The sequence below is a fragment of the Rattus norvegicus genome, chromosome 15 (assembly GCF_021556685.1).
Source record: "Rattus norvegicus strain SHRSP/BbbUtx chromosome 15, alternate assembly SHRSP_T2T, whole genome shotgun sequence".
NCBI lineage: Eukaryota > Metazoa > Chordata > Mammalia > Rodentia > Muridae > Rattus > Rattus norvegicus.
The window spans coordinates 43,360,285-43,380,410 of NC_141548.1; the positions used below are offsets into that span (position 1 = coordinate 43,360,285).

At 49.1% G+C, this 20,126-nt stretch overlaps 1 protein-coding gene across 3 annotated transcripts in view; it reads right to left on the reverse strand.

Moving 5' to 3' along the window:
• Positions 1-11,497: 11,497 nt before the first annotated feature.
• The window catches only part of Elp3 (elongator acetyltransferase complex subunit 3), a 61,969-nt gene continuing 53,340 nt past the window's right edge, over positions 11,498-20,126 (reverse strand). For 2 of the 3 annotated variants that reach the window (XM_087584768.1, XM_087584769.1), the window contains exon 15: positions 11,501-12,617. In XM_087584768.1, the coding sequence (XP_087440894.1) occupies positions 12,541-12,617 (77 nt within the window). In that variant the 3' untranslated portion in view covers positions 11,501-12,540. 3 annotated transcript variants of the gene reach the window in all.

Here is a 20,126-nt window from a genome sequence, read left to right on the forward strand (position 1 = left end):
ACAGATGTACTTGTCCCCCTCACCCACACATACCATCCTCATCCTCATCTTCCTCCTCCTCATCAATAACAACAGCCAACTCTCTTTAATGGCCCCATTCATTCTTCCCAACCTTCACGGCTGGTAACTTTGACCATCTCCTTTGACCGTGTGCCCTTGTCAGTGTCACGGAGTCGGACTCCCACCATATGCAGTCTCCCCTGGTTCATGTGATGTTCTAACACAGAGCCTCTTCATTCCCGCCAGCCCCGAATGAGCTTCCTGTTGCTTCCCGCCCGGGTGGTCGGCTACTGTCTGTGTTTTGGATTCTGGCTGTCCTCGCGGGTATGTGGTGGCACCCACCGCTCTTCTCATTTGCAGTTCCCAGGGGACCCATGATGCTCAGCATTCTTTCCTGGGCTTATCTGCCATCCGTACATCCGGTCTGGTGAGGTGTCTGCTCAGGACTTCGCCTGTATTTTAATGAGGCTCTTCCTTTGCTCGTTGCTGGTGGAGTTTGGGCCTAAGTCCTTTCTTTATCTGCAAAATGTTTCCTTCCCGCCTCAAATTATCATCTGGACATTATCTTTGGCAGGCCAGAAGTTTTTAATTTTAGCGAAGACCAGCTTATCAATTATTTCCTGCGTGGACTGTGTTTTTGCTGACGTACTTGGGAAGCCAGTGGCGTGGTGAAGGTTATCTGCGTTATCTCCTCAGCCTTCCTTTTGTGTCTCGTGTATAGTTCTGTGATTCATTTAGACCTCATTTTTTTGTGGAGGGTGGAAGGCCTGGATTAGTTTGTTTGCGTGTGGATTGCTGGGCATTCTTAACAACTCATCTCTTCAAGGAGACTTGCGCTTCCCCTGCGTGAGCCTTTCCCTAGTCGCCTCGTTTGATTACCACTCTGAAGCAGTTTTCAGACAGAGAAAGGTTTTGCTTCTTTGCCTAGCATGTCGGTTGAAGGGACATTTACCACGCTTTCTATCTGTAGACACAGCACGGGGCTGGGCCCACCCAAGTCTCCAGATCCGTTTTACTTTTTTTTTTTTTTTTAAATCTAATTTTCTTCGAATCTTGGTTAGTAGCCAGGGAAGGAGTGGCATTTATCAGTGACAGCCACATGAGTTAGAGAAAAGGTTAGCGTTGCTTTTTGGGTAGGTGACCAAACAGAACCTAAACTGCCCCTGGACGGCAGCCACAACACAGAGGGCACCCAGCTGCAGGAGCGGCTCTGGTTGAGTGAGTGGTTTAAGGCTCCTTCCCTGTGAGTCATCTGCAGAGGCAATGCTCTCCGGGAAATGGAGAGCACCTGGGAGAGAACAGGACCTGGAATCAAGATGAGCCTACTTCTGCAGAGCTAATGACACCCAGAGCAGCTGAGCCAGGGCAGAGCCCCTCCCTGAGGCTTGGATGAGTGGCACCTAGAAGAGAGCTTGGGGCTCCATCTTTACCCCCTCCATCTTGACTAAAGTTTTACCAGTCCTTCTTAGGCCAGACAATTGAATACCTATGCTGAGTCTGGGACCTTAGACTAGCGGCTGGGCCCTAGGGAGACAAAGGAGAGAGAGAGAGAGAGAGAGAGAGAGAGAGAGACAGACAGACAGACAGACAGACAGAGACAGAGAGACAGAGACAGAGACAGAGAGACAGAGACAGAGACACAGAGAGAGGGAGGGAGGGAGAGAGAGAGGCAGACAGAGAGAGAGACAGAGAGACAGAGAGAGACAGAGAGACAGAGAGAGACAGAGAGACAGAGAGAGACAGAGAGACAGAGAGGAAGAGAGAGAGGGGGGGGGCAGACAGAGAGAGACAGAGAGAGACAGAGACTGAGAGACAGAGAGAGAGATCTTTGTTTTTTATTTTTATGGGGCTGGGAGGGAGACACACTTTTAATCAGAATGTTGCTTGGGTACGTGGGTGGGCTCTTGAGGCAGCATTTGGATATATAGCCCAGGCTGGCCTCCAACTTGAGATCTTCCAGCCTCAGCCTCCTGCGCACTGCACTGTTAGGTATGCACCACCTGAATCAGCTATCAGGATGAGTCTCAGTACTTAGGTGTTGATCAGCACAGTGTCCGAAAGCACACGACGAGCATACACGTTACTGTTCCCCATGAACTGAGCAGTTCTGAGAAGATGAGCAGGTCGGGTACACAGGGCATATGGCGAGTGTGAAGGGGACCTTCCATGATAAAACTTTGCTGTCTTTGGGATTCGTACCGTGTACGTTGGTATTAACTGCTTTTTGATTGCGGAGACAAAGTACCCAACCAAAACAGCTTAGCAAGAAAAGATGTATTTTGGCTTCTGGTTTGAAGAAAAGCCTCCTGCTGGGGAGGGCGTGGCCATGGGTGAGGGCGGCTGATGATCACATTGTCAGTCAATAAGCCCACAGGTAGGACGAGTCTTCCTCCTTAGTTACTCTAATCTATTCGTCACCGACATACCCAGAGCCTTGAGTCCAAGGTGACTTGAGATCTTGCCAATTTGACAAATGACATCCACAATCACAAAATCTAAGTGAAAGAAATCGCTCAGGAAATAAAAAGATGGCGCCCTGAGGGCCACCGCCCTATTCTGTCCTGAGAGCATCAGCAGTGTTCACAGCAAAGGAAGGGAGGGAGAGACAGTTCTTGGTCACTAAGAATAAGATAAACATAAGAAAGAACGAATGTACTACATTTTGATATGACGGCAGCCTGCCGCCCTAATGCGTCACAGAATGGAAGAAAGGAAAGAAGGGGAGGAAGGGGTGGGAGGAAGCCAAGCAGCATGTGCGAAAGGTTCTACAAGGCCAGATGACTGGGCTTAGAGACTACGTTTGTAGAATGTAAATCAGAGTAAGTCATCTCGGCTACTACCCACTTCCCATCCCTGAGTCTGACATAACATTCTCACGACCATTAAAACCTTACAATGTATTCTTAGCCATGCTGGCTGGTGCCAAGTACTGACCTAGAGCAGGGTTTCCCCTGCCTCGCTGTAGCCTGCCTACCTGTGGCCTCCACCCATGTATTTGGAAAATACTTTGATTTATGACCTTTGTCGTTGTTCCATAACTGATGAAGACCTCACGTAGCCACTTCTGGAGTAAAGAACATGTTACTTAGGGGAATATTTGCTTTCAAAATAACTCTCTCTTATTCCCTTTGAGGTGAAAGTGTTTCTGTTGTTGACAGCCATGCCTGAATGCCACTGTGCCTCAGTAGAGGAGGCTCCACTCACCCCCGAGGTTCTGGGCAACACTGAGGGTGTGGCAGCCGTTGGTGTCACTCACATATATGCAGCGGGAGAATGTGCCTCTGGGTGTGTGCTCCCAAGGAACACCCCCAAGTGTAGCCATCTTGTCAGCTAACAGGAAAGGGGCCTGACAAATGCACTAGCAGGATTCACACCCACCATTTCTAAATCGATGGGTACGAATCAACTTGAGCAAATAAGACTCCATCCCAACTCCATAGATTCTTCCCATGATCTTGAACGGCTTTATGTCTGCTCCAGTGGGACCCGGTGTTTTGGGCATGCCTGCCAAGAGGGGACAGGAAATGGAAGGGTTATTATTAAATTGCAAGACAAAACCCAATGAGAGATGGGAGGCTGCCGTCAGCAACTCAGGTATCAAATGTACTATGGAGCCAAGGTGAGATTCCATGTTTGACATAGTGAAAATTTATAACTCCAGACAGCAGCCATGTGCTACACCTTCTCTACGAGTTTCACCTGCAAGAACAACTGTACAGTCAGGGGAGGCAGAGGTCAAGGTGAGCTCAGCTGGGACCCGAGAGGCGTGGGTGGGATGGATTGAGTTGTCCTTACAGAGGAGGACAGGGGACTGGGAGAGCTGGGTAGGATTAGTGCAGCCTGAGTGTGAGCCTACGTGAAGACATGTTCGAGGTTATACAGTTGCCATTCGCTACTCTTACCGGAAGATGGATCTTAAAGGTGAGAGGAAATGGGCAACTGATCAGCGAGGAGGAGCAGAGCTAATGGAATAAAAGCTGAAGTGAGAAGCCAGAGGGAAGCCAGAGAAAATGTGAGTTCAGGAACTGGCCACCCACTCAGGGAGGGCGAAGCAGCAGCAGAGCTGAGAAGTCTTGGAACTTGGGCACTGGGTGGTAGGAGGAAGTTAGAGCCATTAGCAGCAATGGGAGCCATAGAGGGCAGTGAGTTTGTGGGGGTGGAGGGAGCAGAGCTTAATTTTAGATGACTTTGAGGTGACAGTAGGACATTACGGTAGAAATGTCAAATGTGCAATTGGAAATGGGTGACTGACACTCATGCTGAGGGGACAGAGCTGTCACTGACAGATGGACGACTCATCTCAGGGTGGCATCATCCAGGTAGAAAGGAAGGCAACCTCCTGATGATGTGGAAGGGAAGTGGGATAGAAGTAATGAGGAACAGGAAGAGGGGGAGGAGGAGGCAGAGGAAGAGAGGGAAGGGGAGGAGGAAAAGGAAGCCAAGGGGCAGGAGGAGAAAAGGGAGGAGGAAAAGGAAGAATAGAAAAAGGAAGAGAGGAGGGAGAAGATGAGGGGAGGAGGCAGCGGGGTGATAGCTAGTAACGTTACAGAAACCAGAAGAAGCTGGGATACTTGGGCTCAGATGCTCACGAGAACCGAAAACCAAAACCAGGAGACAGACCCTAGGGTTTTAAGCATCAGGTTGCTATCGAGTTTTAAAGTACAGAAAACTTTCTTGTTTCGACATTTAAGGTGAGGACACTAAAGGCACGCTAACAAAGTGGAGTGCGGTGGGAGGGGAGGGGTCACGGTCGACACCACACTTCCGGTGCTCAGCGTCTACCTCCGAGTTTCTGTATCCCACCGCAGGAGAATATGGCATTTTCTCTAGATCCTTCCGTTCTTGCTGTCTTCCTCCAAGCTTTCTCAGAGTGCCTGATGGAATCCAGAATCAGGGGGAACAGCTGAGGCCCAGGCTGGAGCAGTTGCCACAAAAGGCCAGCCCGTGGTCTGTCTTGTGTGTGCCACTCTGTGTGGCTGGCCATGCACACCCTGCCATGCCCACCCCTGTGCTGAGGTCTAGCAAACCAGGCTTCAAGACATTGCCCGCTACGGGGTTCCCCTCTCACCACCTCCCCTTTGCCCATTTGCTTCCCTGTTTTGTATCACTTGGAGGTCCCATCGCCTCTCATATCACCATACAAAGCATCTAGCCACATGTCTTTGGGACATGGAAACCACAACACCGGTCTTCCCCACAGAGGTCTTCAGGTTCCTTTACCGAGGGTACCACTTCCGTTCTGTACTTTCTCTTGCTATGGTCGGTTCTGGCCATACCTGAGTGCAGTCTGAGCCTTCATGGAGCAGGTAAGTCATGTGGTTTTATCTGGAGGTGGCTAGCCTGAGATGCGTAACTGTCACCGGAGCCTACAGTGCTGGGGCTCCCAGCCTTCCTTAGGCTTGCCATGGGTTTAAGCATGTGTTAAAAAGCAGGCCCATCTTCAATGTAGTTAACAACATTTCCTTGACTGCTTCAAAGCACGCTAATTGATTCCTTTCCCTTTATATGCATGGTCTTGTTTTTAAGCACTTGAGATGCTTGGCTGGGCCTTTATGACTTCAGTAAGCAAACTGTTTCCCAATAGTTTTTCTCAAGCCTTATAAATCAATATATCAGCATTCTAAATATGATGAAAGTCTCCTTTCTTTAACACCCAGGCATTGTTTACAGATATCAAAATCTCATGGATTTTTTTTTTCAGCATAAAAGTCCAAACTCCACTCACAATGCTTGTTCATTTTAAATTGGAATCACGGTGCATTTGTAGGAGCTCATTTGTGGGGCTCAGAACTCCATACCCAAAGCACAGTGTTCTGGTAGGGTGAGGAAGGCCTCTGAAGTTGGCTTCCCTTACTAGCCTCTCTCTATTCAGAAGCAAGTTGTAGATCGCAGTGTCACCCTCCCAAGGCAGCTCATAGGTGCCAGAACCCCCCACCCCCACCCTCACCCCCAAGCAAGCCTAAAGGCCTCTCTCTCTCACCACTTGAAGACTTTTGTTTTGAGAAATCACACTGAGGCTAAGAAGAATCTATAGACAGTGTTTCTGGGGCCCACCACCCTCCTAGCAGAATGTCACACCACTAGCCTGATTATGTCTACAGGGCCACTCATCTCTTCTTGTCCAGTCTAAGTGTCCGAGCCTTCCTCAGTCTGTGGATCTGCCCTTTCTGCTCAGGTGAGCTGAGCTCCTCAGGTGAAGGAAGCCCATGTCTGCCTTCCACAGGAGAATATCCAAAATGTCAAATGCCATGAACTTTATTTGTTGGTGGCATGTGTTTGTGAGTGTGGGGGTGTACCTGTGTGCGTGCGCACACACGTGAGGTACATGTGGAAGCCAGAGAACAACCTTTAGTATCTTCCGAAGCTGCCTACCTTGCTTCTGTCAGGGTTTCACTGTGGCCTGCAGCATGCCAGGGAGGCTAATGTGCTGGCCACCCCATGGGTCCACCCGTGCTCTGCTTCAGAAGCTGGTATTGAAGACATCATCCTCGCACCGCACCTTTTAATCTAGGTCCTGAGACTTGAACTTGGATCCTGTGATTGAGCGACAGGCACTTATGGACTGAGCCGCTTCCCCAGCCTTTGATGGACACTTTGAGCAGTCATACACAGATGTTCTCTGTGTCTTGTGGGAATCTCTGTGATGCTGGGAAGTTTTCCTCATTTATTCCAAACTTTCCTAGGCTGAGAACCTCACCGACTGCAATGCCAGGTGAAGGAAGACAGGAGTTTCAGCCCCTCTAGTTCCCCCAAGAAAGAAATATCAAATCCCAAATCCCATTTGCATGTGAACCTGATTACAGAGCATGTGTCTTCAACTGGGGTTACACACTGTTAAGACAACAAACGATTCAGTATTATGTCATTGATTCTCAGTTTAAAGTAGAACTGAGTATTACTCACATGAATGCTATTCACTGTGCAGGCTGAGGGCTTGGAGGGCACACAAATGTCACTATTCAGAGACTCAGCCCGTGCTAGGCTCTGGACTCCACCTGCTCCCTCACACGGAGGCCAGGCCCCTGTGTACTCTGGGAGGGAGCAAAGGGAGATGTGCATTCAGTTCCTGGAAGTGTCCCTCAGCCCGAGACAACTGGTTCTCTGATGAGGCCACCTCCTCACAGCCTGGCCTTCTCCGCATCATTCCCTCCCTCCCACCTGCTGCACTCAGCTGCCTCTGTTGGTGCAAATCTTTATGGAGGAGCGTTTCAAAGGACTCATGGCACAGAGTGTGCCAAGTGGGGTTTGGGCAGGGGGAAGGGGGGCCATCTGGCAGGCCAACGTAAACTTCAGACCAACTCCTTTCTAACATAACCCTTGTTACTGTCAATTCTAAAGCCATCATGGATCACACGGGTGGGTGTTGCCTCCATACCAAACTCCTTTGTGACTAGTTTTGGGGTCTCAGATAACTTATTTCCTGTTGTGAGTGGCAGGTTCTCCTCTGTGAGGGAGACAATTCCTGTCGAGCAGACTCAGCTGCCCAACACATCTCCTTAGGCCCATCTCTCTCTCATTTTCTCTCTTCAGGTCAACATGGGTGGGCCAGCAGTTTGCACACCAGGTTGCTCTTCCAGGAGTAGGAGAGGGGGTCCAGGTGATGAGAGCCTGTGTCCTGCTTGCCCTGGAGGTGGCTGCTAGTACTGTCAAGTCTCTCTGGAACTCAGTTTCCAATCGTGCAGACAAGGGGGCTGGGGGGCTGGGGGGCTTGAGACCGGATGAGGGCTGTCCCTTCAGGGCCTCAGCTGGTGTGGACTCTTCTTCCCTACAGCATCTTACATCAGGCTGGGAGAGGCAAGGTATGGTCACCTCCGACCTCAATAACGGATGTTCACGCTCTGGTGCCTCCAGCGAACAGGGCGCTTGACATTTTGTCTGATGGGATTGTTCACAATGGAATGTACGCTTACTGTGGAACGGAAAAGGCCAAACTCTAGACAGGCTCCCCCCATAACCTTCACAGGGTGGCTCATCGGTGGGAAAGTGTGGTGGCAGAGCCGCTGGGGGAAACCATTCAGCCCCATGTTTAATGTCCACTTCTAGGTATTAGTGAGAATCCAAAGGATTTAAGAGGAGCTTACAGAGATCATGGCCCCGCATCCCAGTTTGTTCTGTGTTCTGTAACAGAAGACCCAAGGCTGGGCAATTTATGAGCAGCAAAGATGTATGTCAGCGATTCTCAATCCATGTGTCATGACCCCTTTGGGGGTCAAAGACACTTTCACAGGGGTGGCCCAAGACCATCAGAAACAGATATTTACAAATATGGCTCATACCAGCAAAATTGCAGTTATGAAGTAGCAACAAAATAATTTTATGCTGGGGTGTGTGGGTGGGTGGATTACAACTGTACTGAAGGTCACAGCATTAGGAAGGTTTCGGGTGGTGGTCGGGGTCTAACCCAGGCCACACTTACGTGCTCCAGCACTGAGTCATATCTCTGTGCCTAGAGGGATCTTATGCTTCTGTAGACGGATATGCCCGAGGTTGCTCCTGAGGGGCTCTTGCAGGGAGTTCCGTGTGAGAGAGAACCACCTGTGTTACTAGGAACCTTGTTCAGGTGCAAACCAGGGCCATCCTGCTTGTTCCCAGCATTCCCAGTGAGCAGGTCAGTTGGAGGGGAGATTTTAGGTCTTTAGTTTGGGTTTTACTGCTGTGAACAGACACCATGACCAAGACAACTCTTATAAGGACAACATTTAATTGGGGCTGGCTTACAGGGTCAGAGGTTCAGTCCATTACCATCAAGGCAGGAACATGGCAGCATCCAGGCAGGCGTGGTGCAGGCAGAGCTGAGAGTTCTACATCTTCATCTGAAGGTGCTAGCAGAGTACTGACTTCCAGGCAGCTAGGATGAGGGTCTTAAAGCCCACACCTATAGTGACACACCCACTCCAACAGAGCCACACCCACTCCAACAAGGCCACACCTCCAAATATTGCCACTCCCTGGGCCAAACATATTCGAACCACCACAAAGTATAACATTTTTTCAAAATGGAGACCTCAGCAGTCCACTGCCCCACACTGCACTGAGGTCCCTTGTTACCATCCAGCCCTTTGTTCCCTGCAATATACTCAATATGACTTGGTTTTCTTTTTACCTTGGCTTACAAAGTAAATTCATTCACAGTCACCCAACTTTTTCCCCACAACCAAAGTGGCCAGTCTACATCTACGACATAGAAATATGCATGTTCTAACCACAAAAGGCTGTCACACTCAAGGAGCTCCTCAGTGTGACACATCAGCCAGTTGCACAGCACACACCTGGCTACTTCCCCGACACCCCTCAGAGTGACAGCTGCACTCTCAAATGCTTCTGTTGCTCCTCTAGTGTCCCCTATGGGATCATGTGAATGGAAGGGAGGGTGCATCTGGACAGCAGAGGTGGCAGCCTGGACGCTGGACACACATGTAGAAACTACTTTGTGACCTGTGGAGAACTTCCAGCAAAACACTGGAGTCTAGTGTCACGTAGGAACCTTTCTTGCTGGGGATGTAGGCATGACAGTGCTCCTTGCTAGGTATTAACAGTGCCAGCTGTTTGTCCTTGTGCCTTGTCACACGGGTGTGGTTCTAAGAGCTTGGAGAACATGGGCTCATCCGAACCTTGTAAGCACCACTGGAGAGAGGCAAATTATTCACACTGTGGTTTCCTAGTTCAAGGCACCCATGGGGCTTCATCGGTGCAGTGACTGACCTCACGATGCCTGGCTGCTATGACAGGCAGGACCTTATCCTACACCCATGCTGTCCTGTGGCAACGGCTGCTTATTTCATGTTACACAGGAAAAGCAAACCTCAAAAAGTGGAGACTCGACCTGAGCTCTGTAAGGTCTTCAGCCATTTCCAGACCTGCCTAGCTACTCCCAGCAACTCAGGCTCTCTGTGAGTCAAGGACAAAGTTTGTGTTTCTTATTGGGTGATAACCTTAAAAAAATACCCTGTCCACCTTGATTAAAATGCATTTTTGAGTACATTTTGCTCAGTAGGAGAAACAGCAAAGGGACTCACTTTTTCCCAAATTAAAGAAACAAGCTTGTGACAATGAGCTCTGATGTGTCTCTCTGGAAAAACTCTGCATGCTTTAGGTACAGCTCGGTTTTTAAATGTGTGGTCATGTGTGTTGTGCAGTGCGTGCATGCCATGAACACGTGTGGAGGTCAGAGGACAACTTGGAGTTCTCACCATCCGCTTTGTTGAGATAGGGTCTCTGATCTCGGCTGGGCTAGGTATGCCAGGCTGGCTAACCTGAGCTTCTGTCTGTCTCCCAACACAGTGGGAGTATGGAGTTACAGCTGAAGGACACCACAGATGACTTCATACTGTGGTTTTTGGTTTTTTTTTTTACAACTCAGAGATGCCAGGTTTGTACAAGTGTTTTACTCTCTGAGCTGTGACCCTAGTCCCCAGCTTGATTCGACCCTAAAGCTGAAGTCAGGAGAGCCACCTGAGTGCACTCAAGCCATTGGCAAACTGTCCAGTCCAGATCAGAAACGAGTCACAGATCGGGCAGGCCTGTGCCAAGGTGGCAGGCGCAAGCCAGCTCATCTTCCTCAGGTGGCCTTGGCCTGAACAACGGAGGTCTCTCAAAGGCTGGACAAGTCACAGTGGCAACGTTGCCAAGTGCTACATAGGCCAGGAACCCTGGAGGTCACAAGAGAAGCTAGGTCAGGAGCTGTGACACCCGGTGAAGCTTAGCACCTTCTGTGGACTTGTGCAGCCTTCAGAGATGTGTGCCAAGGTGGGCTGACGGAGACCTGGGAATGGGAACCTTGAATTGTGAGGCCGAGTGTCCAAGCTGGGCACTGAGGGAAGGGTTGGGTGTCACAGGCCCTGGGCAGTCTTGTTTTAAATTTTTTTTTTTTACAGATTTATTTATTTATTATATAGAGGGTATCAGATCCCATTACAGATGGTTGTGAGTCACCATGTGGTTGCTGGGACTCAGGACCCTGGGAAGAGCAGTCAGTGCTCTTAACCACTGAGCCATCTCTCCAGTCCCTTGTTTTAAATTCTTGCTCTAAGTGGCCACCTTTAAAAACATTGTACGTTTACCTTTTGATAGCTTCGTTATGAGATTTGACTAATTTGAAGATTATTCATCCTCTGGGTGAGAGATAAGCAAGGGAGACCCAGGAATGTGTGCTAGGCGTGCTGCGGGTAGGAGTCCTAGCCCTCTGCTGGCCCAGCACACACCGACTCCAGTAATAGGGCGTGTGCTCCATCAACTTAACACCTTTCTATTTTATGGGGGAAATATGTAACTAAGGAATAGCTAAATTCCCCGAACTACGTTTTTGGAAAGTGGCTGCAGTGCCACAGTGCACCCTCCAAGAAGCTGCTGCCACTTGCTTTCAGCAGCATAATGAGATGGGAAATGGCACCTGGGGGAGACAGCCAGTGTCACAGGCCGGGGAGCGAAACCTGTAAATTCCTGATAAATGCCATCACATTTACAGGACGAGGGGAAAAAAAGCACCACATAACGACTCTTCTTTTGTGCCAAACACTTTATTTTTCAGACCTTTTAGAGAACAGCTTTCACTAAACACTGCTGGAAATGACAGATGCCCAGGCGAGGCAGGCTGTCTCAGAGCCTGGTCTCCTCAGTGGACAAGCTGGATGGTGAAGAAGCCTCTGAAAAGCCCACTGTCCCTCCATGCTCAGACAGGCCCACTTTCACACACTAGCCTAACTCCTACCTTCTTCATGCAGCACCATCACCACTACCAACCTCACAGAATTAACATGCAGAGACGTGTCTGAGGATGGACTAGTCCTGACCAGGGCCATGAGGCTCTAGCCATGCACCCTGGACCGTGATGCGCAGGACAGATGAACTGGCTGGCACAAGCTAGCCCAGCACACATGAGATAGTGCACACTGCCCTGCAGGTGTCAGGGGTATGGACGCACAGACTTTCACAGATATGAGACAAAGGAAAGGCTCTGAGAGGCCTGGCTCAGGGCAGGTGAGACAGCCGGCATCAAGCTTAACACTACCCACTACCATAGCTCTTCCTTCCCCAAACACGGCCATTTCAAGACATGGCAGGGCCACGGAGACTCCCACTGCAAAGCTCATCTTCTCCGTCTCTGGGTGAATGTGCACGTGGTTAAAGGGCAGAGAGTCACGTCTGACAGCTTGTCTGCGCTACAGTCCGGCTTTTGTCTGTGGATATATAACTAATCTTCTCCCGAGCCTGCCCCTCAGATGACAATCACAAGTGATGATGGCCTAAGGAGTTGATTTGCTCTGGTCACATAGCATCTGAGCCCAAATGGGTCACCTGCAGCCTTCATGCAGAATTTAAAATCCTTTAAGCCTCAAAACCAGAAGTGGCTCCACGGACACATAAAGAGGGTGAATTTGGCCTCTGTCACAGGGGTCAGAGTTGTGAGTGGCAGCCGCAGGGGAGGGCAGAGTACTGTCCAGGGGCGTGCAGACCATTTACCTCTCAGCCTCCGCTGCGTATTCAGGAGACCCCACCTGAATTTAGTCAGAGGACGCTGCATGAAGGTAGACTGTAGTGGTCTTATTTTAGCATCTTTACCATGTACGGGCCTTGCAATCTGTAGCCCATCTTTCGGTAGTAATTTCTTGTGCCGACTCCTGCAAGGGAAACAAAGTACCAGAGCTTTAGTCAGCTCAATCTTAGTAGCCCTCAGAAGTCAGCCACGAACCCCTCAACCTCGTGCCCTCTTATTCAGACTGTACCACTGTCCAAACTGAATTTCACATTGAAACTTGACCCACTTCTATTACGCTGGCTTCTATGAACACAGACTCTTCTGTGTGGGAGAAATGCCCTTTCCTGACTGCTAACACAGGACCAGGACATGTGGCACACGCATTCATGTAGGCACAACAGATGTACCAATGTTCAGCACTGCAGTAGGACACACAGGACAAGAAGAGGAGATTCCACATCTGAGAGGCCTGTATTCCAACGGGTTTTGTGGAGGAGAATGAGAGGGCAGATGGGAAATGGGATTGACACGTAGCCTGTAAGGTAAAAGCAAGCACAGCTAACCATGGCTACGGTCTGAGGCACTGGGAGCACACAAAGAGTCACAGGAAAAAGCTCTCTTTCATTAGATGTCGCCGGGAAGTAGGTTTGATGGGATGGCCCTGGCTCACAGGGACACATGGTTTGTGAAGAGAAGGTCTGGTGGGGTCTCCGGTTCTCTGTGGATGCCAGCTTGGTATCCTTCAGCTCAGCTCAGTTCTGGCACTACTGGGAGTTACGACATGATGCAGGGTAAGGACTCAGCCCCACGAGGCGGCCTCAACCTCAGATATCAGTTGTAAGTACACCAGCTTCAACCCAAACTCTCAGGAACACTGTCTGTTTCTACCCACTTCAGAATCTTGTAAGCATTAGGACAGAAGGACAGATGGATGGATGCAGCTCACTAGGACTGTCTTGCACATGTCTGTGAGTCATGCTAGTATTACAACTTCTGTCTGACATGGGCAGGCACAGCACAAGGAGATGATGGACATGAACATCGGGCATGGACAACAGCTCAGATTCAGCAAGAACAGGAAGGCTCAGACCTCCAAAAGGACAATTTTCCCAAGTTCTAGATCGCAGACATACTCCAAGATCTAGCTCAGTGAAAAGAGAAATGCCATGTCCAACAAGTGATTATAAGATTCTAACACTTCAAGACGAGAGAGAACTCAAGTATCTATCAACGGTAGCTGGATATACTCACAGGGGAATATAACACAGCAGTGAAAAAGCAGCTATGGTATATGAATCCATGGGGAGACACTTCTCTCAGAACTGTGCAGATGAAGCCAGATCTAAAACATTCCATTTACACAAAAGTCAGCATAGGAAAGACTCCAAAATTTAGTCAGATAATGGTTGCAGTTGGAAGGTGCTAAGGCTTTAGGGCCCGTGGTGCTGAGAATGCTGTTACTGTTCTAGGCAATGGTTACACTTGTTAATGAAGCCACCTTCTTGGTACCTCACTTTACCACATACGTGTCACACCTCATTACAAAACCTCAGGGGCACAGCTATTTTAATACATACATTAAAGTGTTTCAAGAGCTCAAACTGTCTGAAGGAGTCAGGAAACTAAGGCCGAGTGGAGGCAGCTAAGAAGGTGGGATCAGGACAACCTAGTGTGATCCAGGTACAGACGAGGTCACCTGTGCCCAGTTCCTTCTAGAACACTGTTCACCAGAAACTGAACAGCAAATTCTATGCCTCACTCACTCTCACTAGACAAAAGACCTTTTTATAGGTGGCACCACTTTTGGTGAAAGCCAGAGCAGGTAAGACCTATGCAGGAAGTCAGTGTTCTTCCCTGTGACCCACATGCGTGTGTGAGGACAAGAGGAAACAATTCCACCTACCTGTCAGGCCATCAGAAAGAAACCTGAACTCAGAGCCTAGGATTACTAATGGCAGGTAGGTCCTAAAAATTGAGTTCCTGCCTGAAATGTAATGCAAGGTCTTTTATACCCTAACACTTTGGCTTTACCTCCTGCCTATATGGTCCTTCTATTAAAGGATAGAACTGGCTGAACAGGCTAACCCTACTGACCTGCCATGCTGCCTACCAGCCCCCCCTCTGCAGCCCTTGCTCATTGCCCTCCAGTTCCAGCTCAGGTACTGGAGACCCTGTGGGTTTCTTTCAGAGGCTACTCCCAGTTATGAGGACTAAAACCTCTCCCCTCTGGCTAGAAGAACAGACGTTAATCACAGTGACGTTGTTTCAGTACTGAATGCTCTACACCGCTGTCTCTGCCTCCCCTCCTGGAGTGTCAGGTCTTCAAGCCAATGGCTTCTGTCACTGGGGTTATTACAGTGACTAGCACATAATCAAGATGTGGTAATGTATGGGGACCTATTATACACTTGTTATTTTCAGGCTGTATACACACAGAGCAGTGTGTTCCTGCAGGACACTGTAGAAAATGAGAACTGGGTTGGCACTGTGAGCCAGATAGTGGGAGGACCACACACAGAAGGTGGGAGGACCACACACAGAAGGTGGGAGGACCACACACAGAAAGTGGGAGGACTACACACAGGTGAGAAGGGAAACTCTTTGGAACCTTACAGATCCCCACTTTGCTGGCTGAGAGGAGCCATTTCCCATGGATTTATCTACACTGTAAGGGTCTCAAGCATCCAGAAGTGGAGGCACAGGTCTACTGACCCTGCAAGCAATCATACAGCTCCCATAGTGGCTGACTCACCCTGAGGCTTGGCTCCTTACTTTCTGCTTGGGGGTATCCCAAATGATCCCCTAGATCTACTTACGTTCAGGCCCAGATGCACATAATTCTGCTTCTGTGTATGTTCCCCATAAAGCAAGATGGTGGCCTAGTTTTAAGGTCTGCGGCTGCACAGTGTTTTCACATAACCCAGGCCTAGATACACCTGGGTAACCAGGAAGGTGAGTGGTGGGGAGGGCTGTGAGTTCCCAAGTGTGTGGTTAACATTCGGACTTTCCTGGAGCTCACGGGAGCATTTCTCAGCAATGATTTCAAGTGAGCCTCTTGCTCCTGGGGACTCTACTCCTTCAAATAGAACTGGGTTCTTGAGACCAGGTCGGGAGAGGCATTGGCTGCATTGGGACCATCTTTGGTCAGCTTAGCTTTGTTCTAAGGAACACACAGCAGCCCCAGACAGCTCCTGGACTCTGAGAAGTTTTGAGTCCTAGGAGAGCCTAGTTGCCGTCTGGTCTAAACTCCACCTTCCCCTGCATTTCTTATGCACCCTGATTCCTACAGTTAAGACATGACCACTTCTCCAATCTGAAGGACAAACTGGCACAGTATTGTGCCTGTTCTTGGCCAGCTGGAAAGAGAATGTGGAGTCACCTGGCTGGGTGAAGGCCCTATCTGCTTCCCTCTGCCTTTGTGGAGCCCCATCTCAGGCAAAGTCCTCCGTCATGGTAACTTTCCTTGTGTTAGTCAGCCAGGAGAAAGCAATTACCCTTTGGAGCTGACGTCAGTAGCCTCCTGGACCGTGCTGACGTGCTAGGCTTAGGCTGTCTTGGTCCCAGATCAGCCTGACTGCTGCTGCCTCTCCCCTGCAGAAGAAACACAGCTGTGCAAGTAGGAGCTCCCCACTCCATTGCTCTGTGGGCTGCTGCCAAACCCCCAGGCTGGGAACGAGCAGGATCAAGTGCTCTCAGCTGTGGTCATTGGGGTACTCGCTGTGGAGCCCCCAGTTATCAGAGCAGTATCAAAGGTGGGGAGGGACACAGCCTAAAGCCTAGTTTTGCTTATCTTCAGAGTCACTTAGTCCACCATCAGAGCTTATCTACGTCACGGGGGCCTTATTTTTATTGTAGGCAGAGCAAAAATTTTTATGTTCACTACGTTGCCAGCTATGACAATGCCAAACTGAGACAAGAGGGAAAGGAACGCCCTAAAACTGCCAGAGCAATGTCCTCAGATGTTACTCGATGGCCTCTAGCAACCCGCCTCCTGCTATTCCTCGGCCTCCATTTCTGCCCTACATCTTCTGGGAGAAGAAAAGTACATTTGCATAGCCTGAACTGTGTACACGACAAGCAGTTATTAAATGGTTTCTGCAGTCTTCTTTCAAGGGAATGCTGACCCAGGCAAAGTGGAAATTAAAGGGAGGTTGCTAAGTTAAGGGGTGGAAATCCCATAAATGGAACTTGGGTCATTCATCTGAGGGGACACCTCTGTGTCTTCACATGGCTGAAGGGCAGAAAGACAAACAGGCTTCCTCCATCCTCTTTAAGGACCCCAGCTCACAGCAGCCTGGCAGACTGAGAGACACAGGCAAGGCCAAACAGCTCACAGTCCCTCTCTATCTGGTATAGTTGATAGTCAAGCTTTTTAAAACAAAACTTAAAAGGGGACAGCTTCAATTACATGAATGTTACTCCAACTGGAAAGTCAATCAATCAATCCTTCACACAGATGAAAACTGAAACAAACCCAGGCTGGGATTTCAACAGGAAAAAGGCATGAGACTGACGTGTAAGCAACGAGAGGAAGGAATCATGCTAGGATCTCAAACCAACGTGCACTTACACGGCACAGCCTGAGATTCTTCAAGGAAAGAACACTTTCCTACATGATCCGGACATTTTCCTGCTGACAGGAAAGGATTAGGAACCTGGAGGTGTATTCCTGCTCACTGACATTTCTTTTCTTGGGGTACACGGCTGCCCTTTATCATTAGCAATGTTAACTGGATTGAATGAAGAGTGAGCCCACATCATCACACTTGAAATGAGGAAGACAAAACATGCTAGTCCTTCCCATGAAGCTGAAATCAAGAGTTTTGGAAAATAGATATGTCTGAGGTGATGATTTGTGTCACTTAATAAAAAAAAAGACAGACAAATGAAAAGAAGCTGTATTTTAGTTACTTCTGGTTCCATTAGTCAGGTGTGTATGGAAGGCTTGCTATACGCTGGAACGTTAACAGGAAAACAGTCGTTAACTTCACCTTTACTACTGCATCTCACTGATCCACAAGGACGGCAATAGTCAGTCACTCAGAGCCACACTGACACGGAAGAGGGGAGAGGCTTTTAAGCTCAACAGCTGAAAAAGAATCAGTTAACTCAATGACCTAAAGCCTTCAGACACTCTTCTGTGAGTGAGTGTGTGTGTGTGTGTGTGTGTGTGTGTGTGTGTGTGAGAGAGAGAGAGAGAGAGAGAGAGAGAGGGAGAGGGAGAGGGAGAGGGAGAGGGAGAGGGAGAGAGAGAGAGGCGGGGGGAGAAACCTTACAGAACGGATGAAGGTTAGCCACGCAGACCTGAGCGCCTCAAGGTTGCTAGTTATGGCAAGTCACCAATATCCTATTCTCAGCCGGAAAGAGGGTACCCGCAGCCTAACTGTCCTCTGTACATTGCGAGGGCTCCTTGAAGATTACAGTTAAAGGAACAAAGACCCAAAGCAGGCAACTTAGAAATTCTATTTGGATTCCCCACATCCTGTCCTCTCCCACAGTGATGTCCACAAGGGTAATGTTGGTATCCTACAGGCTTTTTTTTTTTTAAATTTTTCCACTTTACATCTTACTCACTGCCTCCCTTCCCAGTCACCCCCCTCCCACAATCCTTCCCACATTTCCCCTCCCCTTCTCCTCTGATGGGGTAGGGATCTCCCTGGGTATCGCTCTACCCTGCCACAACTGTGTGATCATATACTAAACCACTGAAAGAAAATGACCAACCAACTAAGAATTCTACATTTGACAAGGACAAAGAAGGGAGGGAGACATTCTCGGATAAACAAAAGCTAAGGTGTTTTGTTACCAGACTTGCCTCATCAGAAAGGCTGACGGAACCTGGAGCAACAAGAACTACAGGGCACTGGTGAAGGGACACACACAGCAAACATGAAAGCCCCTGGAGTCTGAAGATACAATCTGTGGTAAAATAGCACACAGTGGGGACAGACTGGCCAGGGCCCTGCGCTTGCATGGCTGTGCACGGCCAGCAGCAGAGCAAGCAGCTTTAGAGGTGCATGTGTCATGTCTGTGGGGGAAATCATGTCAGGCCAGAAAACACTCAAAGCATCCTTTTCTACCACAGTGGAGCAACCAGAAATCATTACCAGGTGGAGGGAGATGCTGGAGTTCACAGGTGCGAAGGGAAACCAAAGGCAGGGAGGGCCTCGAGCTGCAGCATGCACAGGTGGCTGGCTGTGATGTGTGGGACTCTGGTGATGCAGCCTTCTGGGGCCACCCACTCTTCATATCCACCCCAGGAGACCTCGGCACCAGGAGACACACTTATGAGGCGTGCGGCCAAGTTGGAAGGTTCTTCTGTAGATGCGGAGAAGGATCCGCACTGGTGCATGCTGATGTAAAGGATTCAGGGAAATGTATCACGAAGGCAGAGTGCTGGCTCTGCCCATCTTTAATTCTCCAGGATTTCTCTCTGCCTCAGTCATCCTAGGACTTGGTACTAAGGTTTAGAACTAGACAATTACTTGTGAAGCTGAGGCAATTTACACACACACACACACACACACACACACACACACACACACACACACCCACCACCACCACCACACAATGAAAACTGCAGAACTCGTAATAAACATGTGGAAATTAGGCAGTATGCTCGTACATGACCAATGTGCCAAAGAAGTAACGTCAGAGCACTGAAGACAGCATGGGCACCAAGGGTGAGCGCAGAGCAGGCTGGCGGCTCACTCCCATAATCCTAGCACTCAAGAGGGCAACAGTGACGCTTAAGACAAGCCTGGGGTACCCAGTGAGTTCTAGGCCAATCTGGGCCTCAGAGAAAGGCCCAAGCCTTTTTTGTTAAATAACTGAATGCATTTTATTCTCAAAATCACCGAGTCCAGCAAAGGTGGCATTCAGAGGGAAATGTTTAGCTGAAAACAGTTACACTAAAAGAGGAAATTTCTCGGGGCTGGGGATTTAGCTCAGTGGTAGAGCGCTTGCCTAGGAAGCGCAAGGCCCTGGGTTCGGTCCCCAGCTCCGAAAAAAAGAACCAAAAAAAAAAAAAAAAAAAAAGAGGAAATTTCTCAACATCGCAAATGGGGGGAGATAAAAAGTGAGAAGATTAAACTCAAAGCTAGCACAAGAAAGGCAATGATATAAACTAGGGAGCAAATACTGAACAGAAAATAAGCCGAATCAAAGTGCATTCTTAAAACTGCCCAACCTTACCTCAGAGCAAGCAAACACATGAATATAAAACAAGTGACAAAAGGGGCTGGTGAGGTGGCGCAAAGGTGAAGATGCTGACCACCAGGACTGGTCACCTCAGTTCCATCCCTGGATCTCACACAAGGGAGAAGGAAAGGTGTCCTTGGACCTCCACACATGTGCTGTGATTCACACAATGCCTCCCCTGCTAAATAAATGTACTGAAACATTTTAATAAAAGAGGAGGCATCACTCCCGTGTTCATAGGAAGAAATGTAATTATAAGAGCAGACTATGAAAACCTGTAAACAAGCACACTGGGCAACCCAGATAAAATGGACGAATTCTTCAGAAACAGAGACACTGACGCGGATGGAGAACCAAGTCCAGACTACATAAGGAGAATCAGGCTCCTGGTCAGTAACATTTCCCTCTATTCCTTAAATAAATATATGGCTGGGAAGTCAGGATCAAATGG